Below are 23,103 nucleotides of genomic sequence, written 5' to 3'. Positions count from 1 at the left end.
ATAATGTTTTATTACTCAAAGCTTTTCAACACAGTCCTCTTTGGTGCCATCTTGTGGTCAATAGTGTGAACTGCAGTTTGGATTTACAGCCTAAAACAAATTACTTCATTCTAACTGTCCACTATAGAGGGTTTTATATACAGCCTCTGCTTTATTATCATGTGATATTTTTGTCTTATAGTGGGAATTCTTAAATTTCTTTCAACATATATATATATTTTTTTTTTTCTCCGAAGAGTTTTTGCGGCGCTAGTGGCTCGTATTTTTTCAACAGTAGGAAGGAGGGTGAGGAGAGGGGGGAAGACATGCGGTAAAGGTTGCGTTGTCGGGACCGGGAGTCGAACCCGCGATGTCCGCGTCGAGGACTAAGGCCTCCAAACGTGGGGTGTGCTAACCCCCTGCGCCACCACAGCACGCCCCTCAACATATATTTTTAAGAAGAAAAAAATGTGGTTCATTAAAAATGCTAGTGATGATGAATAATCTTTCCTTGGCTAAACCGCCATTTTAACACTTACGTCCACTTCTGTTCCTACACACGCACACGCCCACACACAATGTGTTTAGAAATGTGCTGATAAGTTTCCATGGTGATGCTCTGTGAGATGCATGTTCCCCCATCATTCTTAGATTTGTTGCTGGGCAGCAAAAGGGCCCTGAGTTTAAGTTTTACCCAGAAATGTTTCTGTATGATGTAGTTTCTCACTACAGAACCAGAAGGTCAAAGTTACTGTTTTAGCATTTCTCTCTCTGTGTAAAGTTCACACATCAAAACAGGAAAATGTTTAAAAATGAGAATGAGCAAACTGTTTATTTGCAAACAAATATATAGCAACTCTGTATAGCAACATGCATTCAAATTTAGTGGTTTTTCCGTGAGTGCCTGCAAAAAACATTGTGCATAAGGTAAAAATATCTCTGCAACGGACAGGAAATACAAACCAGCATCAAGTGCTGCAGCCTCAGTGGCTGCTGTGGTGTGAAGTTAGTGTGAAAGGGAAGGAAACACAGAGAGGGGATTGTAATAAGTAGAAGGATGAAACTTACTGATGTCATATATATTTTAGACTTAACTTCTCCTTTTATACGAACACAATTCAAACCAAGTAGAAGCCTTTCAGTTGAGCTATACAGCCGTTCTGGATGCCAGGATGAAACCTGCTCTGCTCTGCATGCTGGGCTTTTTCTGTAAGTACATCACTGACTAAACAGTCATTTTTATTTTAATCTTCATCTAAAGTGAATAAAATCACATTGTGATTTTTATTCTTAACCAGCTGGATAATGTCTGACCAAACCTTGATCTTTATTGCAGTGCTCAGTTCTTTGCTTCATGGACGTGCTGATGGTAAGTAAGTTGTTTTGGATTTAACTTAAAGGAAGAAATATGGTGTTTTTCCAATGCATTTACCTTTGTTTTGTGCAGAAATTGAGCCTAATTTTGCAAGTATAGGAACAAACACTGTAGTAATCTGTATTTAAGTATCACAATTCTTGGTTTTAGAGCAAATGGTCCCTATTTGAGGGACCATCTTCTCTTGCATTACTGGAATATATTATATTGACATGTTATGATGTACAGTAGATGAGAGGAAGCTGAACAAAAAAGAAATCTAATTTTGGTACCTATAGTTGCGCAGAACAACTTGTTCCTCTTTGTGTCTATTTGCCGACTCTGAAGACTGACCTGGAGTGTCAATTTATAATTTCAAAGACAAAACAAGGTAGATTTATCAGAGAAGTACAGAAGGCTGTAAAAGTCCTGTTGGTTTCCACTAAGTTATGATTTTAGAATCTTTGTTAGGAAATGAAATGTTGTTTTAAATCTGAACAAAATATTTACCTCCATAAGGACAGAATTTATTTTTTGTCAATAGAAGAGCATGAAGCCTGGCTAATTGATGGATAAATAAGGAACACCAAATATAGCAGAACTTGTATATTAATTTTAAGAAAATAATATTTATGAGTTGGAACAGAAGAATTTAATATAATGTGACATTACCATGTATAGTACTGTGGGGTATAATGTATAACCTTGTGTAAAGTTTTTTCATTGCTGCCCATAGGAGCCAGGCTTAGCAACACAAATGAAGAAAAAACTGAAAAGCATGAAATTTCAGAAAAAAATGAAAAGATAGTCCAAATTGAAGTAATGGATTAATAAACTCTGTAATGAGATATGTTGGGCCCACCAATGTGTTTATGTACAAAAATGTAAAACTGTCACGGTTTTCCTTTTATATCATGCTAGCAGATCCTATCAATCAAACAATACAGCCTGTCGACGTCACTGATCCAGACACCAACAAACTTCATGCAGGTGAGAATTTATTTATTTTTTTCTGTCTGCGTTCATTCAGCAATTTGATTTGCTCCTTGTGTTTGCTGCTCTGTTTTCCTGTAGGTAGAAATAGAGTCTTTCTGAATGGAGTTTGCATGTTGTCCTGTGTGGGATCTCTCTGGGAACTCAGGCTTTTTACCCCAGTCCAAACACTGGCATGTTAGGTTAAGTGTGTGTGTGATCGTTTGTACCTTGGTGTTGCCCTTTGATGGACTGGTGACTGCTCTTGTATATGTGTGATATGAATAAGCAACTCAAATAGTTGCATTTATAAGTGAAAAGAGAATTGCTTTATTTGACTTTTATTTTTCTCTATCTGGTCAGGTTCATAGAACCTGTAGAGAATCCACTGCAGACCCAAAACTAATAATTAACAAGCATTAGTTACAGCCATAAGCATAACTTCCTGAAGGACTGGTGTGGACATGTCCTCACCCACTCTGGCATGACGGGGACAGTCCCCACCAATATATGCTGCACCTTTTTTTCTTTATGTACCTGCATCTATGTTCGAAATATGAGAAAAAAACAAATTAACTCTATATCCTTACGTTTAATGTTTTTGTGATATGTTATGGTGTACTTTGAGATTTACGTTCTTCCAAGACATTTTAATGACATTTATGATATATGATGTATGTTTGATGACACATCACAGGAAAAATTCTTAGATTGACATTATTATTTCCAGGTGTTAGGTGTTACACTGTCTAATTAATTGTTTAGTTTTCAGACTCTTTTTTGCTGTAATACAGACTAATACAGTACTAATCGTTCCTGCCTAAACCATCACCATCAACAATAATCCTTTGAATAATCTTATAGATGCCAAATGGAAATACAACAAGATTTACTTTTTCTTTGGGATCAATAAGATATTTTTGAATTGAATTGAAGTTAAATTATTTTGTGCCACAAGATAGAAACCTTTCTGCAGATAGACTGCAGAACGGTATTGGGTTGATAGAACTGGTTAAATCAGAAACAATTATTTTAGTTTCTGTTTCCTTTTCGGCCCATTTTATTTGTTGTGTTTATGGAGAATGCTTGTAAGAAGTTTGTATTTTATCTGGATCTCTCCTGACCTCACTGTTGCACATGATACAATGCTGCTTAAAGCACCATTAGAACATGACTGCATGTGGAGTAGAAGACTGTGTGTTGTGCTGATTCTGTCTGACATGATAAAGTCTCAGTTTTGGTCTGATGAGAATTTATTCATGTTGTTTCAAATTGCTAAAAACCTTATTAATTATGATTAATATTATTGCAGAAATAAAGGCAACTTTGAAAGCAGACAAAACAACCATACCACCAGGGGGCAGTGTGACATTAACCTGTTCTGTGGACAAACCTGCTGGTTTAACATTTGAGCTCTTCAGAGGATCTTCATCCACCTATCAGACCAGAGTTTCTCCTCGATCAGATGGAGTTTTCAGGATCACAGAAGGAGGAATTTACACCTGCAGAGGATCCATGACAGAGACAAACTTTATGACAACTATGAGTGATGATGTCACCATTAATAAGAGAGGTGAGTTTATAAATTTATCTGGGAAGAAAACATTGTAAACTTTCTGATGAAAAATCCATTTTGAAATGATCACTAAAGGAAGTTTGTTACTCTGTCACATTTAAAGAGATAATATCTTGTTCTAAATGTAAATATGAGTTAAGATTCATAATTTGTTCAATTATTAATATTCATTCAGCTGAATTGAATCATTTTGTTAAAGTTTTTGCTTAAACAATGTGCAGAAATATGAGGAAAAAAGTAAATTAACTCTATGTGTTTACATTTATTTATGTTTTTGTGAGATGTTGTGGTGAACATTGAGATCTACATTCTTCCAAGACATTTTAATGACATTATATTGATACATTTTAATGAAATTTATGACATAAAATATATGTTAAATGACACATCAGATAAAAAATTCTTAGATTGACATTATTATTACAGATGCTACACGGTATAATTAATTGTTTAGTTTTCAGACTCTTTGTTTTTCTAATCATGTTTCTTGCTGTAGTTTCCAACAGAGTTTCAGTCACTTCACAACCAAACTGGTCTCTGATATACAGAGGAGAGAAAGTCACTCTGAGATGTGAGATCCAGGATGATGGAGGAACTGAGTGGACATATGAATGGAAACCAACCAATAGAAACTTTTCATCATCCAGTGAATATATGATCATCTCAGCTACTGATGCTGACAGCGGAGAATACAGCTGTAAGGGTAGAAGAGGCTACGAGTTTACAGGATGGAGTGAAGCCATCAGACTGACAGTGTCATGTGAGTCAGACTGACCTCCATTCATCCTGAAAGTGTCTTTAGTTTATAAAATAAACAGAACAGGAAACAAAAAGCTCATTAATAACTGAATTTACTCTGTGGGAGAACAGAAAGAACTGACTGCAGGCTAAACTGTGACTTTTGTGAGATTTAAATGAAGAAAAATTATTTTCCATCCATAAAGAATCATAACCAGGAAGAATAAAGAAGAACTGGATTATTTCAGAGAGAGATTAGAGGTTTAGTGACTGTGCACATGCAAAATGTTTTGGAATAAAATATTGTATGAAAATAATTACTAATGTAAAGATTTTAATGTTCTGTCTTAGAGCTGTGGATCATTTAAATATGGAGGTTTTTAGTGTGTGAACAGTCATTTACATGGAGCTCATACTGACATACAAAGCACAATACATTGATTGATTGTTTCATGTTAGTAAAGAACATCTTGGACTCTGACTTTTTGTATGAACTGTTTTAAATAAGTTACAATTAAGCTGTGTCTGTTGTTAAATTACAGGTTAGTCTGTTTGTCATTGTTGTAGTTTGATCTGCTGCTGAAATAATCTAACTGGACTTGAGTTTGAATTGTCAGGTCAGATGTGGAATTTCACCAAAATGATCAATGTAATAATTAATTTTCCTCCAGCTCTTGTTGATAAGAAACATGATGGAAAATCTAGTTTTTTAGGCTCCTGCAGAGTTTATATTTCTCTGTTTGAAAAATTAAATGTTAAATTTTGGTATAAAGATGTAGTTTTTTCTATTACAACAAAATGATTCCAGCAATAATTAATATTATAATTTTTTAAAATATTGTTATGATTTTCAAACTCAACAGCTGATAAACCCAGAGCCACCCTGACCGCAGAGATGAGAATCATACCAGCAGGGGGCAGTGTTACACTGACCTGCTCTGTGGACGGATCTACTGGCTGGAAGTTTGATTGGTTCGAAAATGGACAATATTATCCTGTAGTTGGATCCTCCAGAAACACAGAACCAGATGGAACCATCAGAGTCTCAGAGGGAGAAGAATACAGCTGCAGAGGAAGAAGAGGAGACTCATCTTTTGAATCAGAAACCAGTGAAGAGGTCACCATTCAGAAAACTGGTGAGTTTAGTTATCAGGTCATCACCATGACAACACTTAATCTTTGAAACTCACATTTGTTTCCTAGTTTTTCAGAAAACGAAATTATTAAAATATAATAATAAAGTGATTACAGGACAGAGAAATATTTAGTTTCAAGATTTGACTTTTATATTTCCACTGAAACCACCAAAGTAATCAGATGTTATAAAGAATTTAATCTGATCTCAGATATTAAGAATTAACAACATCCTGTTGTAAAATATGTTCATCAAACTATAGAAAGTTTTTTCTATTTTTATGTTAAATATATCTTCAGTTTTGTTTTGATGTATTTAAACTGTTAACATTTTCAGTTAAGTTTCTGATTTACACAGTTTAACAAATTATTTACTTTACTATAAATATTTTGACACTTGCACAGAGTAAATATCTGCTTCTTTATATCATTTTATATGTTCAGGTTCATTTTGTTTCTTTTAATTTCCTAACTCGATATTTCTTTATGTGAACAGTTTCTAAGGCGAATGTGATCCTGAATCCCAGCTCGTCTCTGAACGAAGAAGATAATGTCCATCTGGAGTGTGAAATCCAGGAAGAAGCTCTGTGGACGTATGAATGGAGAAAAAACAATTTCAATTATAATCCAACATCCAGGATCATCACAGCTGACAGTGGAAATTATAGCTGCAAAGGAACAAGTGACTATTTGTTAACACAGTGGAGTGATGTCATCACATTAACTATCTGTAAGTTATTAACTTTTGACCTACAATAATCAAGCAAGCAACATTAAAATAGCTTAAACAAATGAACATAAAAGCAGCTGCTGCAGTTTAACACATTTAGTTTATTAAGTTATTCAATTAATATAACATTTTATGGATGAATATGTTTGCTGTGTAAGTGTTTGAAACTCTTAATTTCTTTCTGCTTTGCTACAAGTTAAGCTGATGTCATTTTATTTTGAAAGGTTCTTATTAATTAAAAAAAACTAATCTTAAAGGAGCTGCTGGACAGTTTGGAAGAAGCATTTATACTTTTTAAGTGATTTTAGAAAGTAGTTTCTCTCAGGGAAAGTGTTAAATTAACACTTAAATTTTACTCTGGACTGTTGTGGTAAACTGCTAACCAGATATTTATTTCTTTAGCTCCCAATAAATCCAGTTTGATTCTACAATCCAACTGGTCTCAGATCTACATAGGAGAGAAAGTCACTCTGAGATGTGAGATCCAGGGAGGAACTGAGTGGACGTATGAATGGAGACCAACCAATGGAAACTTTCCATCATCCAGTGAATACAGGATCATATCAGCTACTCATTACCACAGTGGAGAATACAGCTGTAGAGGAAAAAGACAAGGGTTTTTCTTGACACCATGGAGTAATGTTGTTAATATAACTGTATGTAAGTTGATTATTTATTACTGACAGGTGATCATTTTTAATGACAGTATGTCCCACTTGGTATATAAGTTTTTTTTAATTTGAAATAAAATAACAAAAACACAGCTTTTTCTAAGGCACACAATCTAAGACTATAACTATTTTTATTTTTTCTATAATCAGTCACACTTGTCTAATTATTTCAGTAGGCTGATAGTTGTTCATGTTTATTCCCTATTAAATATTTCTGTAGAGACTCACACAGAGAAAAGCAGCAGTTAGAAAGTTGTATTGACCCAAAGCTCTTTGGCATTTGGACACCGTCAAAAGACGTGTGTGCTGAGAATCGCTGTGAGCTTGGATGATCGGCTTGGGGCGAAGCTCAGGGTAGTCTTCCCCCCAAAAGAGGGTGCCGGGCCAAGGCCTGACTGGGACCTGCAGTCTAATGGAGCCTTGTTACCCGCAGCTGCATTAGCCAGGGCATGCAGGCTCATCGAGCCTCGTTAGGTGCGGCTGTTGGATGAGGCCTGCAGGCCGATGGGGCCTGTGAGGCTGATGGCTGGCTGGCTGACGGGGCCGGCACAGCTGTCCATCTGGACAGAAAGGAGTTAGAGTTGCTGAAACACTCCACCACCAGTCATTTGTTATGGATGCTTACCCATCGCCTGAGAGCGGTGAGAATGGGGCCTTCGGGTCTGAGAAAGGAGAATACCAGAGGAGAATGCTTCTGACAACCAGCGGCTGGGTTGATGAGAGGGAGTTATGACTGAACCTTGAGGGTCAGTTCAGGCTCCCTGTGAGCTAGATATGAGGCCTGGAAATGGCCAAAGGGAATGCACATACATCTTGGATTTCTAAGATCCAAGAAATTTAAGGATCAGGCAGAGCCGTGGAGACTTCAGGAGAGAGGAACGTAGGCATTGAGAGCCAAGCTCGCTGACTTAAGAGCATGGCGTGAAAGTCATAGATGCAGGACCTCCCTGGTTTTAATTAAGATGCTGCGGTAATTAATGTGGCTACAGATGAATGCGTGGTTAAGTTTCTCGAGATCCTGAAGTGTTTTCATTTTGTACTGAGGCCGATGAGACGAAGTTTGGATCGCTAGGAGATGAGCATGACTTCATTGAATGCAGAGCACCTATCATCGGTCTCAAACTCCAGTCCTGGAGGGCCGCAGTCCTGCAACTTTTAGATGTGCCTCTGCTGCACCACACCTGAATAGAATAATTAGGTCACTAGCAAGGCTCGGAGAACTGATCTACACAAGGAGGAGGTAATTAAGGCTTTTCATTCCAGCGTTTTGTACCTGTGGCACATCTAAAAACTGTAGGACACTGGCCCTCGAAGACTGGAGTTTGAGACCACTGACCTAGATAATAGAGACCTTCACCTGTCCTGTAAACCCCCCCAAAAAATGATTATTTGGAAAACGTGCAAAGAGGGGTAGAATAAGTCAGGATTCTTGCTGAAGCGGAAAACTAAAGCACAGTACGCGAGACTGTGAGTCAACATCGGGGGCTGGTGTGCTGTTGGGACGTTGAATGACTGATCATCATACGCCCGGTACAAACGGATGGTTGCAACTGACAGTAAGGGATTACCGAGAACACTTTAGGTAATCAGCCACATGACGGAGAAGTTAGATCTTCGTAAGCCTTATTGCCAGCGACGGTCTGACTTGGCGGCAAGCAGTCGGACTATCAGGGAACAGGAGGCTTGTTTTATACGAGTGTGCTTTGTAGTTGATTGCAACTAGCTCTGGCAGTAATTCCGCATAGAAACTGCGACAAGCATGAATGACCAATCATTTATCAGTGAAAGAGTTGGCTGATTTTATCTTGTTGCGTGTGCCAAACTGACAGCTTGTGTAGATGACGTGGACCTCCTTAATGCGCATGTCTGTGCACTTACTGCGTATATGCCACCTTAATAGGAATCGGGACCAAACCAACAGATGACAAGGAAAGGAAGTTGTCAGGGCGAGCGGTGTTGCGAACTATGAATGACCTCTAAAAGGGCGTTCGTGAAGTTTGGATCGCTGTGCAGGTGAAAGCTGACTGTCAACAGGGTGGAGGTTGACACGGGAGACTGGAAAATATGCGGACGAGGGACGGTCTGCTAGCTGCAATGAGGCGGTGAAATTAGAGAGCCAGCGAACGGCTTCTGATGATGATCAGAACTACTCTGCCCCAAAACGCCGGCGCCTTCTGGGGCGTGTTCTGAGAAAGGTGTAACATTGACCCAACCGTGGTGGGCTGGGTACTGTCCTCCCACTTTGTGTACCAGGTGCAGCCATAAGCGCACCGCTGATTGATGGGCAGGCCGCTGCTAAGGTTTGTGTGTGTGTGTTTGTTTCTCCCGCTGCATGTTGGCTGCCTGAGTGACTTGTGTTCCTGATCTGCTCATCTGAGATTGTCAAACCATCTTGCATTAAGTGGCTGGGATTGCGTTTGGTTTTGAGTGCTGTACCTGCCGTGCGTTTTGTGGTGCTGTTGCTCTGCTGGTGTTACCGGCTGTGACTGAAGGTTGTTGCGGCGTGCAGCTTCCATCTGGTTCTCATCTGCTGATCCGCACCGTCAGCAGATGCAGAGACACAGCCTTGGTAGGCTGTGTCTCTGCTCCTGGGTAATCTACCTGCTGGATCCACAGTTAAGGCATTTTCTCTTTCAGACACTTGATTGACTGCATCATTTTGGAACTGCAGCACTTGGACGCTCTGCTGTCTATTCGTTTGATTGGGCTGCTTGACTGGATCTGTTGCAGATGGGGCAGGTTGTTGAGTGGGCAAGGCATGCCTCCTCTGACCCTGTTAAAAGGAATTTGAAACTGGACAAGGACACCTGATCCATTGAATTAATCGTTTTTTCTCCTGTAGAAAAGAGGAAGTTGTTCCAAAAAAAATTACATATAAGTCAGTACAAGGTACTGGTGCGATGACGGTGACATGATGCGAACCGAAGATGAACGAGTCAGGAGCGGGTACGTCTTACCTAGATGACACCCCCGATGGGCACAGTGAGGTTGCCGGTTGATGAGGCTGAAGAGCCAGCTGCGAGCCGAGGTGGAAGTGAGCGTAGCGGTCTGATGACGGCGTTCTCCCTGAGGTGAACTGGGAGAGATGATCCGGGCAACGGAGGGAGTCCACGATGAGATGAGAGCAGAAAGAGCCGATGAGCGTCGGTGGAGCCATGGCGGATCGTGGAGACGACCAGCGCTTGGCTGCAGGGGACAGTGACAGTGAGCCGCAGCAGCCAAATGATGGTGAGCCGGAGCGGGGAACCAGGCGGATGACAGAAGATGCCCGCGACAAGAATGAGGGAAAGACGGAAGATTTCCAGCTTTGCTGTCGCCGATGGTGGCCGAAGGGAGGCGTGATGAGGGCAGTTAGATCTGTGAAGAGTAGCTGAAAGCCAACAAGAGCGCAGCTGAGGGATATTCTCTGGATTTGGGCCATGAAAGAAGGAAAGGACGATCGGAGGGTGGTTCTGCGGGCTGGATTAGGGTCGGAAGGACCGGGATTGCTGACGGAGAGGAGGCAGCTGAAACTAGCTGATTGAATGTCGGAGAGGTAAAAAGTGCACAAGTAAGCTCTGAAGTGCTGCTGAAGCAGATGGACCCGTGGTTGTTTGGCCTTTAGAAGGAGCTCTTGCGTGGTGATTGGCTGGAGCGGAGCGACAGTCTGGTGCTGGTTGGCGGAGGCATGGTGGTGATTGATGCTGCCGGTAGGCTGAGGAGAGTCTCCCAGCTTGAATTTACGCCTATAGGCTTACATTACATGCATCTGAAAAATGTTGTTAGCTGCATCTCAGCTTTAAGCCAACCTTTAATTTCTTTATATTTTATTACAATAAATTAAAATTTTCTGAACATCTTTGAATGAGACTTTTATATATATTGAAGAATCCAAAGTCCAAAGAAAATGTCTGTGTCACGATGTGATGTGAGGTGGTGGTGAGGCAGACACTTGGAGACCCAGGTAAGATGAATAATGGTGGTTTAATAATGAATACCCAAATTAAACAAGCAGTTCAAAACCCAGGCAGCACTGCTAAGCGGAAACCAGGGCTTAACACAGAACGAATGGACGTAAAGACAGAGACAGCACGATGACACCAAATGAGACGAGGACCCGACAAGGAACAAGAAACACAGGTGGAGTTAAATACACAGGGTAATCAAGGAAACAAGACACACCAGGGAACAATCAAGGGGAGGACAGGACAGCACAGAGACTCAGAACACAGAGAACTCAAAATAAACACACAAAAAACTCAAATTCCGACAGTACCCTCCCCCCTCAAGGGCGGCTACTAGACGCCCAAAACAAGTCTGAAAACCAAAACACAACAAGGGTGGGTGGAGGGGCGTAGGATGGGGAGCCAAGAGTCCAAAAACAACAGAAAACAACCCATCAGGGTGGGCGGAGACTCAGGAGACGGAACCCACAGGGAAAGTCCGACGGATGTCCGCGGCAGTGAAGGCGGGAACCACGGAGGAGGTCCGGCGGCCATCCGTGGCGCTGAAGGTGGGAACTATGGAGGAGGTCTGGCGGCAGTCTGCAGCGCTGAAGGCGGGAACCACGGGGAAGGTCTGGAGGACGTTCGGGGCACTGGGGATGGGAAACAGGAGGTCCACCCGCTGCGCTGAAGGTGGGTCCAGTGGGTGACGTCGGCGCGGGGGCCAGGCCGCAGGAGGCGGCGACAAGGAGTCTCTGGGAGAATCTGGAGGAGCACTACGAGGCTGGTTCTCGGGAGGAGCAGTAGGGGGCGACAAGGAAACACTATGAGGTGACGAGGAAACATTGGGAATTCTAGGGAGCTCGGAGGGAACACTAGGGATGGGAGACTCAGGAGAGGCACTAGGGGGCGGAGACTCAGACGGAGCGCTAGGGGGCAACAGAGGAACACTGGGACCACTAGGAAGCGACGAGGGAACACTAGAGGGGAACGAAGAAACATTGGGAACACTAGGGATCTCGGAGGAGGGACTAGGGAGCTCAGAGGGGACGCTAGGAAGCTCAGAGGAGACGCTAGGAAGCTCAGAGGGGATGCTAGGAGGCAACGAGGAAACATTGGAAACACTAGGGAACTCGGAGGAAACACCGGAGGCGCTCAGAAGGGGGCTAAATGACTCAGAGAGGACACTAGGAAGCTCAGAAGGAGCACTAGGGAGCTCAGGGGGAATACAAGGGGGTGATGAAGGGACACAGGCAGTGGGGACTGCAGCGGGGAACTGCTGCCGGCTCTGGTCGCGGAGGGGCTGCTGCCGGCTCTGGAGGTGCTGGTTCCGAAGACGCTGGGTCTGGGCTGGCGGAGTGACTGTGCGGCTTGGGAGGCATAGTGTTGCCTTTCAGAAAGGCAACCGCCGTCAGGCGCTCCCACTCTGCCTCCTGCTGCAACTTCGCCAGTCCCAAGTGCGGAAGTCACGGGATGCAGTAGTCCAGCATAAGGACCATGCGTGTGGCAATGCCCAGATGCTGACGGGCGGAATAAGGCTTAATCAACTCCACCACGTAGTCCTTTATGGTTCTTTTTAAGCCGGCTGGATCCATAATGAAGCTAGCCGCACTGATCGGTCTAGTCAGGTCCTTCTGTCATGAGGTGTGGTGGATGGTGGTGAGGCAGACGCTATAGATCCAGGTAGGTGCGCGAAAATGATGATTTTAATGACGAAACCAGGAATACAAAGTCCAAAATCCCAGGCAGCACGGCTGAGCGGAATCCAGGGCTCAGTGCCGGTAGCAACTGGTGAAACGAAGGACGACAATACAACAGCTCACACATACGACACTGAATTGACAAGGACCCAACGAGGAACAAGGAACACAGGTGGAGTTAAATACACAGAGGGTAGTCAAGGAAACGAGACACACCAGGTAGCAATCAAAGGGTAAGACAGGACAACACGGAGACTTAGGGACACAGAAAAACTAACTGAACTACTGTACATCAACACACAGGAAAACATAGATCCTGACAGTCTGAAAGAGTTTCATCAAATACATCAAAACCAACAACGTCCTCTTAGAGTTCAGTGATACAAGAAATAAAGATTCAATAGATTGTATTGATCAGTGTTTCTAGTCCCTGATTTATATAAGAGAAAAATGAAAGTGTTGAATGAAATAAAGTTCACATTATAAGAATAAAATAGTGTAAGAATATAATGTTACTGAAAAAGGAAGTAAAATGTCAAAGTTAAGGTTAAACCAGAGGGAGCATATGTTATTATTATTACTATGGTTATTACTTCAATTTCAATATATTACTATATTAACTCTTTAAGGGAAATAAAATGAAGAGAAAAGAGAGAGGTTGTGGTTAAAAGTTTGACCCAGTTTCAAATCTCTCTCCAGCGTTTCCCCCTAAGCCTGTCCTCTCTGTGTCTCCATCATGGCCGAATCCTGGAGCCTCAGTGACTCTGAGCTGTGAGGGTTTGGAGCTTCAATCAGCAGGATGGAGGTTCTTCTGGTATAAAGTTGTTCCTGATCCATCCAAGTGGTACCAGCTGCACTACACTTATGAGCTGCTTCCTGGCAGCACCAATGGGACTGAGCAGAACTCCTTCATCATTAGTGGACCGACTCACACAGCAGGATACAAGTGCAGAGCAGGAAGAGGAGAACCAAAGTTTTACACTTATTACAGTGAACTAAATTTTGTCTGGTCTGCAGGTCAGTTTATTTATTTGCTCTCAATAAAATTAAGTTTTAGAGGTTTGAAACTTGATCCAACATTTATTTTTATTTTAACGGTGCCTTTCATATTAATTTAACAATTGTGCATTATGTTAACTTTTGACAAAACATTAGGAAGAAAAATATATTTACAACATAGTAAACTAATGAATCATCCATATTATTGGATAACAAACATGATTTATCCTGGATTCTTACTGAAACATTTATTCTTGTTTCATGTGCAACATGACAGAAATATGAGGTAAAAAGTCATTTAGTGAAGATTTTTGACAAATCAACACAACTGATTATAGAAAACTAAAGAAGTCAGCAGGCAGTCAGAGGATTGGAAATAAAATCAGCCATCAGGTTTAGAGATGAATTAAAACATTGATCATTGGAGGCTGTTAAACATTCACAGATAAAATCCAAATTGTATTTGTAAAAGACGAAATAATTATTTCCTCTTTGGTAGTTTATTTATTCGACTTGCTGAAATGTTTGCTGTAATCTTTATTACTATAGAAACAAACCATTTGTAATGAAACATTTTAAAGATGTTTCTGTTCTCAGATGAAATCCTGTCTTGTTTTCAGATCCTCGTCCAGCAGCTTCTCTCTCAGTGAATCCTGACAGAGTTCAACACTTCAGATCTGACTCTGTGTCTCTGAGCTGTGAGGGAAACTCTACTGAGTGGAGAGTGAGGAGGATTATAGAAACAGATCGACTGTTGTACTTTGCCTGCTCTTCCTGGGGGACCATGACTGGATCTACATGCACGATTAATCCGTACTATTATATGGATGGAGTGTACTGGTGTGAGTCAAAATCTAGAGAGTTTAGCAATGCTGTCAACATCACTGCTCAAGGTAAGATCTGGTTTATTATGTTGTTTTTTTTAACCTCTTTTTGCATTTAAAAATCATGAATATATCTATTATTGCAATAATATGTTTAGTCCAAGGTTAAGTCACAAAAATAATTAATTCTGCAAAAAAAAGTTTTTGCCTAGATTCATTTTTATCTTCTATTCCATTATAACTACAGTTAATCTTTTAAAGTTCATTGGGTGGTATCAAGAGGTTTCTTGGTCTCTATTTAAAAGAGGTAAAAACTAAATAACAAAAACTTTTCCAGAGGTTTAAAAGTAAACATTCAGATTGAAATATTGATTTTGTTATTCTTGACGTAAATTGTTTCCAATCAATTGTTCTGCTGCTCATACAAAGCTGAAATCTTCTTTTCTTAGGAAAAAAGAATAACATCAGATTATATTTTGGAGTATAACACATTCAAAAGACACTTTTATTCTAGGAAACTTTTAGTTAGACTTGAGCATTTATTATATGCAGTTAGGATTGTATTGTGTTTTATTTGTTGTATTGTACTTTGTTGTGCAGTTAGTTAGGTTACACTGTGAAGCACTTTGACATTTGTCTTTAAAAATGTGCCACATTAATTTTTACTATCTTTGCTTTATTCTCCTCAGATCAACTCTGATTCATTGTACAATACAACAGATATTGAACAAACTTGAAAAAATGGTTTGATGAGTTTTATTTCATCAGCAATGTCATTTTCTAGCTTTACATGGGTGATTACGTATTTCTAACCCATTGACCAATTTATGACGGTAGTTTCGTCAAGCATTTGGGGAAATATTTTTAGAGTTCATTGTAGTACAACAACTCAGTTATAACCTCTTTTAGTTTTGGATCATATTTTACTTGATCCATGGAAACAGACATGAAACCAATTTAGCCCAAAATTATTCATACCACTGGCAGACTTAGATTTTAAATTAGTTTAATTCAAATAATGAGACCAGCACCTCTAAATAGAAAACAAAACAATGTAGACGTAAGAAAAAGTTGCAAGATAATAATTCATGTATTCTTATTTAGATAATAGATGACATGTTAAACATTCTATTTTTTTTGGCAATATACAGTGCCATGCCAAAGTGTCCGACCCCCTTGAACTTTTCAGTCTTTTGCTGCTCTTCAAGCTTCAAACATGAAGATCTAAAATTTGTATTATTTTGTGAAGAATGAACAACAGGTGGAGCACAATTGTGAGGTAGAACGAAATATATTGGATATTTTAAACTTTTATAAGAAATAAAATGCCCTTTACTTTCAGTGCAGCAAAGTCACTTCACGACTGTGTCCTACTTGTTGTTGATTCTTCACAAAATAATGCAAATTTTAGATCTTTATGTTTGAAGCCTGAAAAACGGCAAAAGGTTGACAGGTTCAAGGGGACCGAATGCTTTCACAAGGCACTGTAGTTGTCAGACATTTTGTAAGTTTCCACTTGTGATTTGATGATTTATCTTTGGTGATGAGCTCAGCATTTTTCTCAGATTCTCTATCAGATTCAAACTGAGACTCTGGTTAGACGACTCCAACACATTTTTTTCCAAACATCTACAGTAAAACAACTATTAGATTATTCTATTACATTATTTTATGTGAACAAACTTGTCTATATGTCGACTAAAAAGGACAAATGATGAAACGTGACTACAAATGCATTTTTGTTTGAAGAACCAAACATTTATTTCTGAATTCCACAATGTCACTGCAAAGCATAAAGCAGCTTAAAGAAATGTTCTTGAACTGAATATTCTCTGATTGTTTTACAGCTGATTATTATGATGGTGTTATCCTGGTGAGCCCTGTTCATCCTGTGACTGAGGGAGATCCTGTTACTCTGAGCTGCAGAGATAAAAAACAAAATCTTCTCTCCAATGTGTTTTTCTATCATAATAATAAACTCATCAATAATGACAGCAGAGAGGAGCTGAATATCTCTGCAGTGTCAAAGTCAGATGAAGGTTTCTACAAATGTCAACATTCAGGAAAAGAGTCACTAAGGAGCTGGATGTCTGTTAGAGGTGAGGAGGATGAACATATTTAATGCATTTTATTCAGTAAGAACATTTAAGTTTAATTCAGGAAAACCTTTAGTTAGACATGAGCATTTATCATAAGCATTCAGTATTATATTGTGTTTTATTTTTTGTATTTTACATTGCTGTTCAGTTAGATTGCACTTCCTGTGAAGCACTTTGACATTTATCTTTAAAAATGTGCCACATCACAACATTTTTACTAACTTTACTTTATTCTCCTCAGATCTACTCTGACTCCCTGTACAAAATCACTGATATTGTATAAATTTGCAAAATAGTTTGATGGAATTTATTTCATCAGCAATGTCATTTTTTAGCTTTACATGGGTTATTACATACTTGATTTTATCTCCCACATAAAGGTAGATAAACGATAACATTAGACTTCTTGAAGAAACAACAAATTATTTCTCTAAAATTCCCTTTAAACTGATTTAATGAGATTTCAACCTTATTCAACCATCATAACCTTTTCAAATAATTTATTTAACAGTCTGTGAAGTGGACAGCATGGTCCAATTAACTTCTAAACCATTCCCTGGACTTAGAGAAGCAAAGACCTGATAGAGGTTTACCTTTCAAACTGAGAACAAATACCTGAGGATGATGATGAGGAAGATTCCACTGATAACTGATTTATCAGAGATCAGAAGATGATGGATGATCATTTAGAGTAAAAGTGAAGAAACGACTCCATTTGTACATAATTTCTAACTCATTGACCAATTTATGAAGGTAGTTTCATCAAGCAATAGAGGAAATATTTTTAGAGTTCATTGTAGTACAACAACTCAGTTATAACCTCTTTTAGTTTTGGATCATATTTTACTTGATCCATGGAAACAGACATGAAACCAATTTACAATTTAGCCCAAAATCATTCATACCACTGGCAGACTTTGATTTTAAATTAGTTTAACTCAACTAAGACCAGCATCTCTAAATAGAAAACAAAACAATGTAAAAGTAAGATAAAGTTGTAAGATAATTATTCATATGTTATTATTTAGATAATAGATGACATGATAAAAAATTATAATATTTTTTGGAATAAAGCTACGAGACCTTTTTTTTTTTAATTGCTGACCAGCTTTTTGTTTGTTTCCACTTGTGATTTGATGATTTATCTTTGGTGATGAGCTCAGCATTTTTCTCAGATTCTCCATCAGATTCAAATTGAGACTCTGGTTGGACGACTCCAAAACAATTTTTCCAAACATCTACAGTAAAATAACTATTATTTTAGTTCATTACATTTTTTCTGTGAACAAACTTGTCTTCATGTCGACTAAAAAGGAGAAATGATGAAACGTGACTACAAATGCATTTTTGACTGAAGAATCAAACATTTAATTTCTGAATCATAAATCAATTGAAAGCATAAAGCAGCTTAAATGGATGTTATTCACCTGAATATTCTCTGATTGTTTTACAGATGATGATCATGATGTTATTATCCTGGTGAGCCCTGTTCATCCTGTGACTGAAGGAGATCCTGTTACTCTGAGCTGCAGAGATAAAGAACAAAATCTTCTCTCCAATGTGTTTTTCTATCATAATAATAAACTCATCAATAATGACAGCAGAGAGGAGCTGAATATCTCTGCAGTGTCAAAGTCAGATGAAGGTTTCTACAAATGTCAACATTCAGGAAAAGAGTCACCAAGGAGCTGGATGTCTGTTAGAGGTGAGGAGGATTAAAATATGTGATTATTTTTATTCATTAATATAATTAAACTTTAATTTAGGAACAAGATCAAGACCAAGAAAGTTTATGAATATGTGCTGAAGATTTTTATCTGCATTCAAGTTTAAAATCTCATTTTTACAAACCGAACGATATTGACATGAAATCTGATGCTATTTAATATTTATTCATTTTTAATGTTTCTTATTTCCAGTAACTGTATCCAGTCCAGTCAGTTCTTCATTTCCTGTCATGTTGATCATTGGACCAGTTGTTGGAATCGTTCTCATTATTCTCATTATTGTTCTTCTCTTGTTGTGGCGCCGCAGACGATCCAAAGGTGAGAAGTTTTATGATCACATTAGATCATATTCAGTCAAACACTTTTTTGTTAAAATGTTTCAAGTTTATTCTAATGTTTTAACATGAATCATTAAATATCTTTTTTCCTGCAGATTTAAGCAGTAACAGGTCAGTAAAAACATTTGTTCTCTCTTTCTAATCATGCATCAAATAATTACTTCCATTAATGCATTTATGTCTCTATTATTTTCAGATTGAATCAACCAGAGAGCATCAATCCAGCCTCAGCTACAAATCATGAAGTGACCCAGAATGACGGTTCTGTTTACAGTTCTCTGCTTCATGGTTCGTCTCACATTAAACATCTTTATGATTAACTGGAAAGTTTAATCACTTTATAGTTTCCAGATATGTGAACTGAAAACACATGACTTTTGTGATTAAAATACATTCTTTGCTGCCACCAAGCGGTGGGAAATGGGAACTGCAAAAATACTTTCTGCCCCATGATAGTTGAGATGATTTTACTTTTTCTAATAATGATTTTATGAACAAAGAAAACAAATAAACACAGAGTGAATCACATTTCTACATTAATGTTGTTTGGCTAAAATAAAATAATAGTATTGATCAATAGTTAGTTTTCTTCAACAGTCTATCATCATATAAAGCTAAAACATAATCATGAAATGAAGAAAATTCACACTGGAAACAAATATCAACATATTGTTAGGAAAATATTATACTAAACAAACAGATAAAAACAAGCTATTAGAACATCTACTTTGTTTTAAATTGATGTGATAATTTTATTAATTTTCACTCATTTGAACTTTAACCTTGTTTTATTGTCTTTAGGTGACACTTCCCTCTATGAGACAATCCAACTCAGCAGAGCCTCAGGAAACGGTAAAGTAAATGTTTTATAGCAGCTAAAGACACTGATGACAGAAAGATGATAAAAATACTGAAATATCTCTGATGAAGATCAATTGAAACACATTAAATATACAAATATAGAATGTAAATACCTATAACAAAATATGAAATACTAAATGTAAGATGATTTAAAGATTTTTCTCAACATTAATTTTCTTCAGTCTCAGCAGAGAATATTCATCATCCAGCAGAAGAGTCTATATATGCTAATTGCTAACCCAGGTAACTGCAGCTCAACATGTGGTTCAGATGATTAACATCTACATAATAGACATAAAGTATTAACTAAATTTAGTAACCTGAACAAAGGAAATTGCTATAAAAGGTGGTTCAATTCTGCATTCAACTTAATATTTTATTATTCAAAATATTAATTTTAGATTCTTTTAATGATGATTTTAATTGTATCAGTTTATTGACCTGATATGTTATTTTACAGGAGATTTAAAGTAAATCACTGAATTAGAATCAAACATATGATTTTATCTTTGAACATGTTCAACTGTCAGATTCTTTTATATAATTTTTGATGCTGATTAATATGTGACTCAAATTATTTCTCAATTGACAGGAAAGAGGAATGTGATGGTTCGTTCTCCAGCAGGGCTGGTCCAAGGCAAAGGCAAGGCAAGCTGATTGTCTGCTTAGGGCCCGGGGCTGTTAGGGGGCCCTGTAAGTGGAAGTGATTAATTTTTTTTATTAATGATTTCTATGTGATTACATTAACAAAAACGCACAATTTCCTTATAAAGTTGTGATTTTTTTATACAATTACATATTTGATAACAGCAACAGCAACTTCAATAATAATAATAATAATAATCTACAGTCATAATAATAATAATAAATTGCTCTTCGGTTCCCCCTACTGGCCACAGTGGGTCAAGCTTCACCGGTAATATGAGCTGCCTGTAATGTGCAGTGAACCAGTGGAAGATAAGTTAGCATAACAATGGCGCAAAAAGGACTTAGCTTTCAGTGACAAAGAAAAGAAAGAGGAAGAGTAGAAAAAAGTCGAGATAAAGGTATGTTTGTATGTGTCTTGGTAATGTAATGTTTATCAAAAATATTAGTGGAGCCAATAATGGAAAATTATCTTAAAACGACCTCGAATGTTCCAGTTCAACAGCCAAACATTTATGCTAGCATCTTTGTATTTGTGTGAAACTGAGCATCAACTTTAAATGAGTTTATTGTCGTTGTTGGCCTTATATATTTCTGAGTCTTTTGGGGGGGTTTTGTTGGCTTATAAACATGTGTTTAACATTTGATAACAATTATTAAAACTTCCCAATGTTTGACTTTGTCTAGCAAAATGCTTTTACATCAGACTACATGGCTACTGCATTGATCTATCAATGAGCTAATCTTAGCTGTAGTTGGTGATGTATTGTTTGCTGCTGCACATGATATTTTATGTGGCTAAAACAAACATTATTTTTACATCATCTTCTTAAGTTATGTGAAACTTCTCCAGGAGCTCTAAAAATTATTTGAAGGCACAGAATCAGCCCAGTACTGATCCACATTCACAGCCGAGAAAAACTCACCTCGTATAAATTTAATATCTAGCTATTGGTATTATTAGTACTTCATGACTATCTGCGTATGTATTCTGTTAAGAAAAAGTGATTAATTTTAATGCTTAATACAGTTAATCTTACGACATGTGTAAAGGTATAGCCAACACTCTTATTTGGAACAGTTTTCTGTTGAGCATGTGGGAGCTGAAAATAGCTGACATTCAAACAAGCAGGGCCTTTTTCCTTCCCCGCTGAAGACAGAGCAATAAATTTACATTCCAATAGGGGGGAAGAGACTTTTTGGCGCCTCTCCCCGTACCAGACAGAGATGAACACGAAGTGGTCCGCCCTTTTACTTAGACAAAAACCAGACACCTTTGCCATAATGAGGGGAGTTTCCAAGTTTTTCTGAGTCCCTGAGGGAGTTTCTAATTGGTCAAAGAACGGAACGCCTTGACTGCATATATTAAATAGGGAAACACCTCTTTACTTTAAGATTCCGTGTTAAGGAAAAAACCAGAGAGAGAGAGACAGCGGCCGCTATTTTTTGCTTTTTTTGTCTGTGTTTTATGTTTGTCTGTTTTCCCCTTGTGTGTTTTATTTTTATGAGAAAATACATATCTCTGTACCTCTGCAGCTTTGTTAATTGATTCATGCGTTGCTTTGTGTGGGATTAAACTCTGTGATCTGTGACGTCAACACGCTTTGTTGTTGTTTCGTTTTAGAAGCACGCCGTCGCTGCAGGTCGCTCACGGAGAACGCCGCTCGCCGAGGATCCCGGGAAAAATTAAAGAGGAAGAAGGAGTCAAACGTTTTATCCAAAGCTAGCATTAAATGACCCTCTTTTTTAATAATTCCCTCTTAAATCCAATACATACTACATTTTGTTGCTTTTACTACCACTGTCATATAGGATACAATTTAAAATGCAAAGTGAGAGATTTAGGCTACCCTCTCTTTCACTGGGGTAAACCCCAACGTACAGGCGCCGAGATGGGGAGCAACAAGTATGCCCACTCCTGCCCGACGCCTCTCACCTTGGGCAACTCCAGAGTGGACGTATGTCCAGCCCCTCTCAAGGAGACTGGTTCCAGAACCAGAGCCATGCGTCTAGGTGAGACCGACTATTTCTAGCCGGAGCCTCTCGACCTCACACACTAGCTCCAGCTCCTTCCCCACCAGAGAGGTGACATTCCACGTCCCAAGAGCCAGCTTCTGCAACCGAGGATCGGACCGCCAGGGTCCCCTCCCTTGGCTGCCACCCATCACACAATGCACCCAACCCTTTTGGCCCCTCTCACGGGTGGTGGGCCCATGGGAGAGGGGCCCCATGTTTCCTCTTCGGGCTGAGCCCGGCCGGGCTCCATGGGTAAAAGCCCAGCCACCAGGCGCTCGCCATCGTGCCCCCCCTCCAGGTCTGGCTCCAGAGTGGGGCCCCGGTGACCCGCGTCCGGGCGAGGGAACGCCAAGTCCAATGGTGCCGTTCATCATTGGGGTCTTCGGGCTGCACTTTGTCTGGTCCCTCACCTAGGACCTGTCTGCCTTGGGTGACCCTACCAGGGTCATGAAGCCCCAGACAGCATAGCTCCTAGGATCATTGGGACACTCAAACCCCTTCCACCACGATAAGGTGGCAGCCCAGGGACAGGTTATTAAAAGCAGTTCAACCTATTATCCTCTGTGTGGAGCTGTAGTACTGGAGAGTTTGTGGGACATGAACTTGCAATAATTTGTTCATTTGCTCTTTGACTCACGTTGGGCATCAATAGCAAAATTACAAAATTTTGATTCTGAAAATGGATGAACTGTTCTAAAACTTTGACCATATTTAACTAAAGATGAACTCTTCAGACATGACTAGATTATTTCTAGAACATAAACAAGACCAGTGTGGACATGCACTGGGCAGAGAAGGTTGCCATGGTAACAACTGG

The 23,103-nt window shown here is 39.1% G+C and overlaps 1 protein-coding gene across 5 annotated transcripts; it reads left to right on the top strand.

Annotated features, from left to right (window-relative positions):
- Positions 1-907: 907 nt before the first annotated feature.
- Positions 908-22,201, top strand: LOC106700158 (obscurin-like). Of its 5 annotated transcripts, none has more exons than XM_023345596.1 (19): positions 908-1,188; positions 1,316-1,348; positions 2,258-2,323; positions 3,618-3,878; positions 4,378-4,641; positions 5,483-5,755; positions 6,250-6,483; positions 6,886-7,143; positions 13,477-13,794; positions 14,397-14,669; positions 16,448-16,699; positions 18,153-18,404; positions 18,619-18,744; positions 18,860-18,875; positions 18,961-19,052; positions 19,566-19,616; positions 19,808-19,868; positions 20,218-20,318; positions 21,895-22,201. In XM_023345596.1, exons 1-17 carry the CDS (start codon positions 1,152-1,154, stop codon positions 19,861-19,863), a joined length of 2,862 nt encoding a protein of 953 aa, XP_023201364.1. In that variant the 5' UTR covers positions 908-1,151; the 3' UTR covers positions 19,864-19,868; positions 20,218-20,318; positions 21,895-22,201. The 5 variants fall into 5 exon arrangements, with proteins under 5 accessions (XP_023201364.1, XP_023201362.1, XP_023201363.1 ...); XM_023345594.1 differs by having other exon boundaries at positions 2,255-2,323; positions 20,218-20,268; XM_023345595.1 differs by having other exon boundaries at positions 2,255-2,323; positions 20,218-20,273.
- The last annotated feature ends 902 nt before the right edge of the window (positions 22,202-23,103 follow it).

This window comes from Xiphophorus maculatus, chromosome 14 (assembly GCF_002775205.1).
Source record: "Xiphophorus maculatus strain JP 163 A chromosome 14, X_maculatus-5.0-male, whole genome shotgun sequence".
In the NCBI taxonomy this organism is placed as follows: domain Eukaryota; kingdom Metazoa; phylum Chordata; class Actinopteri; order Cyprinodontiformes; family Poeciliidae; genus Xiphophorus; species Xiphophorus maculatus.
This window is presented reverse-complemented; position numbering and strand designations above follow the sequence as displayed.